At 49.0% G+C, this 8,446-nt stretch overlaps 1 protein-coding gene across 2 annotated transcripts; it reads right to left on the reverse strand.

The window, feature by feature from the left end:
• Nucleotides 1-2,185: 2,185 nt before the first annotated feature.
• On the reverse strand, nucleotides 2,186-4,605 carry g0s2 (G0/G1 switch 2). Of its 2 annotated transcripts, XM_033042979.1 has the most exons (3): nucleotides 4,473-4,605; nucleotides 4,324-4,350; nucleotides 2,186-2,875 (listed from the first exon to the last, which is right to left on the reverse strand). In XM_033042979.1, the coding sequence occupies exon 3, from the start codon at nucleotides 2,866-2,868 to the stop codon at nucleotides 2,587-2,589; it is 282 nt and encodes a 93-aa protein (XP_032898870.1). In that variant the 5' UTR covers nucleotides 2,869-2,875; nucleotides 4,324-4,350; nucleotides 4,473-4,605; the 3' UTR covers nucleotides 2,186-2,586. The 2 variants fall into 2 exon arrangements, with proteins under 2 accessions (XP_032898870.1, XP_032898869.1); XM_033042978.1 differs by having other exon boundaries at nucleotides 4,324-4,605.
• Nucleotides 4,606-8,446: the final 3,841 nt, after the last annotated feature.

Consider the following 8,446-nt stretch of genomic DNA (forward strand, 5'->3'; position numbering starts at 1 on the left):
GGACGGTTCTATGTTTTATTTCATCTTTTGCCATTTGGGTCGTCCCCCTCCCTGGCCCGCTGCTGTGCAGAAGACACACGGCAATGGAAATCAAAAATAATGAGGCCACAACTGTGTCAGGAAGGCTCTGTAGAGAGTAGTGCGTTCGGCCGAACACACCATGGGAACTACACTCACCCCCCCCCTGCAGGACCTATACACCAGGAGGTGCAGATCCAGAGCCACCAACATTATGGGGGACCCCTACCCCCCCCAGCAACGGACTGTTCCAGCTGTGACGGTCAGGCAGGCACCTCCGCTGTGAAAACAGAGAGAATGAGACGGAGATTCTTCCCACAGGCCGTCAGGACTGTAAACTCTGATCTCACCAGAGTCTCGTTTACTGTTGTGTTGTGCCTTTTTTAATTTTTTTCAAAAATGTAAATACTGGTTCTGTTCTATTCGGTTCTGTAGTTTTTTGCACAAACCGCAGGCATCGCCACTTTCATTTCACTGCACATCTTGTATGTGTATGTGACAAATAAACGTTGACTTGAAATAAAAATTAAAATAGCTGGAAACTGCAGCAGAACAAAGTGAATGGATAGAAGGTGGTTTCAAATTGCAGGGAAGGTGATAGGTGGGATGGGAATAGATTGATGAGCAAGTTAGAGGGTGACTATGCTCGAGTAATATAGCACAGAAACAGCCCCTTCGGCCCAACCTGTCCCTTATACACCAGTCCCATCTACCTGCATTTGGCCCACCTCCCTCTAAACCTGTCCGATCCATGTACCTGTTCAAATGCGTTTTAAGTGTTGAGGCTGGCACTATCACAACTACCTCCTCTGGCAGCTCGTTCCATAAACCCACCACCCTCTGTGTGGAAATGTTGTTCCTCAGGTTCCCATTAACTCCCCCCCACCCCTCCACCGTCACCTTAAACCTTTGTCCTCTGGTCATTGATTCCCCCACTCTGGGTAAAAGACTGTACATTTACCCTGCCTAATCCACTCATGATCTTATACACCTCAATAAATGTCTTTAGTTAGTACAGGAGAGTTGGAGAAGTGATAAACCTTTGATGTTTTTGTTTTTGTATTGTTAACTCAGACACAGAGCTCCTCTGTACCTCCACTCTTCACGTGGACTAAACGTACCTGATTCCTGCTGGAGATATCAACGGGCAGCGTGGAAGATGGAAAACCAGGTGAGGTGGCTGTGTGAACTGAATCTTCCTTTCTTCTTCCCCCACCTCCACATCAGTCTGAAGAAGGGTCTCGACCTATTCCTTTGCTCCATAGATGCTGCCTCACCTGCTGAGTTTCTCCTGCATTGTCTACCTGAATCAAACCATGTGCGTTTAAACCTTTAATTTAGTTTAGTTTAGAGATACAGCGCGGAAACAGGCCCTTCGGCCCACCGAGTCCGTGCATACCAGCGATCCCCGCACACTAACACTATCCTACACACACTAGGGATAATTTACATTTACACCAAGCTAATTAACCTACAAACCCGCACGTCTTTGGAGTGTGGGAGGAAACCGAAGATCACGGAGAAAACGCACGCAGGTCTCACGGGGAGAACGTGCAAACTCCGTACAGACAGCACCCGTAGTCGGGATCGAACCCGGGTCTCTGCTGCTGTGAGGCAGCAGCTCTACCCGCTGCACCACCATGCCGCCCAACTTCAGGATTACATGATTAGGAAAGTTTTAGAGGGTTATGGGAAACTGGGCTAGCATAAACGTGGTGTGGATAGGTGGGCCGAAGGGCCTGTTTCCAGGCTGAATTACTCTCCAACTACTTGTGGGGTTCATAAGTGACAGGAGCAGAATTAGGCCATTCGGCCCATCAAGTGTACTCCACCATTCAATCATGGCTGATCTATCTCTCTCTCCTAACCCCAATATCCTGCCTTCTCCTCTGACACCCGTACTAATCAAGAATCTATCTATCTTTGCCTTAAATATATCCACTGACTTGGCCTCCAATGAATCCCACAGATTCACCAGCCTCTGACTAAAGAAATTCCTCCTCATCTCCTTCCTAAAGGAATGTCCTTTAATTCTGAGGCCGTGCCCTCTGGTCCTAGACTCTCCCACTAGTGGAAACATCCTCTCCACATCCTCTCTATCCAGGCCTGTGACAGGTTCACTGTGACTGACAGACAAACCGTAAACAATTAGATGGGGTCACACGTATTTGATTAAAAAAATATATCAATGGCAGTTTATTGAATGCAAAAATGCAATGCACCGTATATACAAACGTGTATATTATGTATATATATACACACAAACACCATATATACACACATGTCCACAGGACGGTATTAAGCAAAGATCATAGAGCGGATCAAAGATCATATACTGAACAGTGATGTGTAGATGTAGATGCCACGACAGTGTGGGGAGCAGCCCGGTAAAATGGCGTCGACAATCACACAGGTCATACTACACTTTTTTCGCTGAGTGGCGCATCTGGCTCCACTCTATAATCTTTGATATAAAGACACATCTCCGCTACACAGCAGCGATTGTCGACCATGCTCCGAGACTCTTGGGCTTGGGTCTTGGCCAGCCCTTGCCCCTGTTGGGCGTGATCACGAGGCGTGTTTGCGGCGACGCATCGGGCTGGACTCCTCCGTCCCCTTCGCCGCCGGCCGCTCTTCCCACCGTGCTCCGTGCCGCCGTGCGCTCCGCGGCGACCACTCGCGGTCCTTGGCCGCGGGCGTGAAGGGTGAACACACCGTCTCCAGCAGGCCCAGCACCGCGCCGATCAGCGCCAGCGCCGTGCCCACCGCGTAGATCTTCACCATCTTCCTGTTGGGTTTCTGGCTCAGTATCTCCCGGGCAAATGGGACCAGCTCGCTCACCGCCCCCATCACAGATCTGCAACAGAACGCGGAGAACATTAGCCTCGTTATTACACTCTGAAGAAAGTCAGGTCAATTGGTTAGGTCAGTGGTTCCCAACCTTTTTTAGTTCATGGCCCCCTTGGGACCTTTCATTTTTCTGTGTGTCCCCCCTGACATTATTAGCGGAAAAAAAGTGGCCCCCTTCAATGAACCTGTGGCCCCCTAAATCCCCAACATCTTCTGTGGCCCCTCCTGAAATTTGCCATAAATATGGCCCCAGGTTGGGAATCACTGGGTTAGGTGAATGGTTAAATCAGCTTTGTAAGTGGAATGTGTAGGAAGGACCTGCAGATAGATACAATATACTGGAGTAACTCAGCGGGACGGGCAGCATCTCTACAGAGAAGGAATGGGTCTTCATCAAACTGTCTGAAGAAGGGTCTCGACCCGAAATGTCACCCATTCCTTCTCTCCCGAGATGCTGCCTGACAAGCTGAGTTACTCCAGCATTTTGTGTCTATTTTTTGTTAAACCAGCACCTGCAGTTCCTTCCTACACATTAGTTTAGTTTAGTTTATTGCCACGTGTACTGAGGTACAGTGAAAAGCTTTTGTTGCGTGCTAGCCAGTCAGTGGAAAGACAACACATGATTACAATCGAGCCGTCCACAGTGTACAGATACATGATAAGGGAATAACGTTTAGTGCAAGGTAAAGCCAGCAAAGTCCGATCAAGGATAGTCCAAGGGTCACCAATGAGGTAGATAGTAGTTCAGGACCGCTCTCTGGTTGTGGTAGGATGGTTCAGTTGCCTGATAACAGCCGGGAAGAAACTGCCCCTGAATATGGAGGTGTGCGTTTTCACACTTCTGTACCTCTTGCCCGATGAGAGAGGGGAGAAGAGGGAGTGACCGGGGTGAGACTGGTCCTTGATGATGCTGCTGGCCTTGCCGAGGCAGCGTGAGGTGTAGATGGAGTCGATGGAAGGGAGGTGTGATGGTCTGGGCTGCTTTCCACGGCGCATCTGTAGAAGTTGGTGAGAGTTGTCGGGGACATGCCGAACTTCCTAAGCCTTCTAAGGCAGTAGTAGTCTAGGACTAGAGGTCACAACCTCATAATTAAAGGACATTCCTTTAGGAAGGAGATGAGAAGGAATTTCTTTAGTCAGAGAGTGGGGAATCTGTGGAATTCTTTGCCACAGGAAGCTGTGGATATTTTTAAGGCAGAAATAGACAGATTCTTGATTAGTACGGGTGTCGGGGGTTATGGGGAGAAGGCAGGAGAATGGGGTTAGGAGGAAGAGATAGATCAGCCATGATTGAGTGGCGGAGTAGACTTGATGGCCTAATTCTGCTCCTATCACTTATGACCTTAAGTACAGTTACTCCAGCACTTTGTGTATTTTACCCTATCAGGCAATATGGGACCCTGCGGCGAGGGCAGGGCCGGGCGCTACATGAATGCAGCGGGTCGGGAAACTCACCTGCTCGCTGTCTGGTATCTAGGGCTCAAAAAGGAACTGCAGATGCTGGAATATCGAAGGTACACAAAAATTGCTGGTGAAACTCAGCGGGTGCATCAGCATCTATGGAGCGAAGGAAATAGGCGACGTTTCGTCCCGAAACCCCTTCTTCAGGTATCTAGGGCTGTCCGGTGTCCGCTCGCCTGTGTCCAGTCTCAGCCCCGGCACCAGCGCTCAGTCTCTCCGTCCCGCCCGCCCCCGGAGCCGCTTTTATCTGCGGCTCCGCCGTGAACGCGCCGGGCTCGTGCACGCTGCCAGAGAGGGGCGGGGGCGGGGGCGCGCCTTCAGCCTGAAGAGCAATCCTGTCTGAAGATGTGTCTCGACCAGGAATGTCACACATTCCTTCTCTCCACACATGCTGCCCGACCCCCTGAGTTACTCCAGCTCTCTCTCTCTGTCTCTCTCTCTGTCTCTCTCTGTCTCTCTCTCTGTCTCTCTCTCTCTGTCTCTCTGTCTCTCTCTCTGTCCCTCTCTCTGTCTCTCTCTCTGTCTCTCTCTCTCTGTCTCTCTCTCTGTCCCTCTCTCTGTCCCTCTCTCTGTCTCTCTCTCTGTCTCTCTCTCTGTCTCTCTCTCTGTCCCTCTCTCTGTCTCTCTCTCTGTCTCTCTCTCTGTCTCTCTCTCTGTCCCTCTCTCTGTCTCTCTCTCTGTCCCTCTCTCTGTCTCTCTCTCTGTCTCTCTCTCTGTCCCTCTCTCTGTCTCTGTCTCTCTCTCTGTCTCTCTCTCTGTCTCTGTCTCTCTGTCTCTCTCTCTCTGTCCCTCTCTCTGTCTCTCTCTCTCTCTCTCTCTCTCTCTGTCCCTCTCTCTGTCCCTCTCTCTGTCTCTCTCTCTCTCTCTCTCTGTCCCTCTCTCTGTCCCTCTCTCTCTCTCTGTCTCTCTCTCTGTCTCTCTCTCTGTCTCTGTCTCTCTCTCTGTCTCTGTCTCTGTCTCTCTCTCTGTCTCTCTGTGTCTGTTCCACTCTGGAGATCGCTGGCAGTCACCGAGTAAACCCTCACACACATCGGCTGCAGCCTCGCAGCGCCAGACACCCCGGCTCCATTCTCAGTCTAACACAGACACAGAGTGCTGGAGTAACTCAGTGGGTCAGGCAGCATCTGTGGAGAACATGGATAGGTGACGTTTCACAGAGTGCTGGAGTAACTCAGTGGGTCAGGCAGCATCTGTGGAGAACATGGATAGGTGACGTTACACAGAGTGCTGGAGTAACTCAGTGGGTCAGGCAGCATCTGTGGAGAACATGGATAGGTGACGTTTCACAGAGTGCTGGAGTAACTCAGCGGGTGCAGCAGCATCAATGGAGCTAAGGAAATAGGTAACATTGCGTTGCCTATTTCCAGAAGGGTTTCGGCCCGAAACGTTGCCTATTTCCTTAGCTCCATAGATGCTGCTGCACCATAACTCAGTGGGTCAGGCAGCATCTGTGGAGAACATGGATAGGTGACGTTTCGGGTCGAGACCCTGCTTCAGAGTGAGAGTCAGGGGAAAGGGAAACGAGAGATATAGACGGTGATGTACTCGTGTAGATGGGCCATGTTGGTCGATGTGCGAAAGTTGGGCCGAAGGGCCGGTTTCTGTGCTGACTCCATGACTTTGAGTCAGAGGAGCAGAATGAGGCCATTCGGCCCCTCAAATCTACTCCGCCATTCAATCATGGCTGATATATCTTTCCCTCACAGCCCCATTCTCCTGCCTTCTCCCCAGGAGTAGGCCATTCGGCCCTTCGAGCCAGCACCACCATTCAATGTGATCATGTCTGATCATCCAAGAAGCTTTTGGGTCAAGGGGCCTCTTATTCTTAAACTGTGGCCTCCAGAACCAGGGGCCACACAGTTTAAGAATAAGGGGTAAGCCATTTAGAACGGAGACGAGGAAACACTTTTTCACACAGAGAGTGGTGAGTCTGTGGAATTCTCTGCCTCAGAGGGCGGTGGAAATTCCTCGCATCCTGCTACTAGCGTTTAGAGGAGTGTTTAAATGCCACGCAGTGATCGGATGGGCGGCACGGTGGCGCAGCAGGTAGAGCTGCTGCCTCACAGCGCCAGAGACCCGGGTTCGGTCCTGACTACGGGTGCTGTCTGTGCGGAGTTTACACGTTCTCCCCGTGACCGCGTGGGTTTTCTCCGAGTTCTTCCACACTCCACAGACGTGCAGGTTTGTAGGTTACTTGGTGTCTGTAAATTGCCCCTAGTGTGTGTCGCTGGTCGGCGCGGACTCAGTGGGCCAAAGGGTCTGTTTCCGCACTGTATCTCTCAAGTCCAAAGGTATGGCCTTTTTGTGCAGCTTCTATCCCACGTAACTGCACGGATATGTAGCCACTATCCATAAAATCATCCTACCACAACCAGAGAGCGGCCCAGAGCTACTATCCACCTAATTAAGACTGAGGTGAGAAAAAAACTTTTTCACCCAGAGAGTTGTGTATTTGTGAAATTCCCTGCCACAGAGGGCAGTGGAGGCCAAATCACTGGATGGATTTAAGAGAGAGTTAGATAGAGCTCTAGGGGCTAGTGGGGTCAAGGGATATGGGGAGAAGGCAGGCACGGGTTATAGGGTGATTTCACGAAAGGTCACTGGAGCGTAGATCCGCACCCACGTGACCGCAAATTTTAACAAGGAATGGGATAATTGTCAGCTGTTAGTTGGACAAAATCAGGAGATTTTATTATTTGCCAAAATATATTTCTCAATGTTTCTTGTTTAAAGCCTGCACAATCACCCAAACTACTTATTTATTTATGTCGCAATGTGAGTACAAACTTCCCCAAGCCCTGCCTTGCAATCACAGTGGGCACTGCATTGAGAAATATATTTTGGCAAATAATAAAATCTCCTGATTTTGTCCAACTAACAGCTGACAATTGTCCCATTCCTTAGCTTGCTTATCTGAGTAAAATTTATTTCCAAACGCATTGAGAGTTTACGATTATTTAAATGGTAAATGGAGCTTCAGAAGCGTTTTCATTTTGCATGTTAAAACCCACCCGAAAACAATGGGCAATTTTGCAATTTTACTGAAGGATTTCTAACTTTTAATACTTTTCATCTAACAAATGAATAAAAAGATAAAACGTCAATAATGCCACTTTTGATGAAATGCAGCGAGCAAACGCGATAATTCCCGATATTTTGGATCTTTAAATGTCCACGGCAAATGTCCGCTATCAACTTCCGCCGTTTTTGCACCTTCAGCTCCCTCTTGAATTTACATTAGTTTCTATCTTTTTTTTTGGACTGTAAATTTAGGTAGCTGTGCCTCACGGTCACCCCGACTGGCTCAGTAAATTGCAGCTCAAAAACTGGCCGTTTTCGATGTTTTTAACGGGTGTGAAAGTGCGTGTTTTCCCATCCACTAACATGTACCGGAAGTGACGCTTGTCCCCCAGTTAACATTTGCGGTCACGTGGGTGCGGATCTACGCTCCAGTGACCTTTCGTGAAATCACCCTATTGATAGGGGACGATCAGCCATGATCACAATGAATGGCGGTGCTGGCTCGAAGGGCCGAATGGCCTCCTCCTGCACCTATTTTCTATGTTTCTATTGGAGGCCCTTGGACTATCTTTGATTGGACTTTACTGGCTTTATCTTGCACCAAATGTTATTCCTGTTATTCCCTTTATCGTGTATCCGTGCAGTGTCACTGGCTGGATCGGAATCATGTGTTGTCTTTCCCGCAGACTGGTTAGCACGCAACAACAGCTTCTCAATGTACCTCGGTACACGTGACAATAAACTAAACTAACTAAACTAAATGTTTTCAAGAGAGAGTTAGATTTAGCTCTTAGGGCTAATGGAATCAAGGGATATGGGGCGAAGGCAGGAACGGGGTTCTGACTGTGGATGATCAGCCATGATCATATTGAATGGCGGTGCTGGGTCAAAGGGCTGAATGGCCTTACTCCTGCACCTATGTTTCTATGTTAAACTAACAACTAAACTAAGTATAAACTAAACTAAAACAGCAATGGGGAATGTCCAACGTTGCAGTTATGAGTCATAAATATGTCGTGAAATTTCACTGGTGAGAAACGTTTGAAAACAATCCAGTTAATTAGTTACTGTGACGATCAGTGTGTGTGTACAGTGT

This window comes from Amblyraja radiata, chromosome 24, assembly GCF_010909765.2.
Source record: "Amblyraja radiata isolate CabotCenter1 chromosome 24, sAmbRad1.1.pri, whole genome shotgun sequence".
Taxonomy (NCBI): Eukaryota; Metazoa; Chordata; class Chondrichthyes; order Rajiformes; family Rajidae; genus Amblyraja; species Amblyraja radiata.

Coding starts and splice junctions, on each gene's coding strand:
- g0s2 (XM_033042979.1), bottom strand. CDS start 2,868: ATGGGGGCGGTGAGCGAGCTGGTCCCATTTGCCCGGGAGATACTGAGC.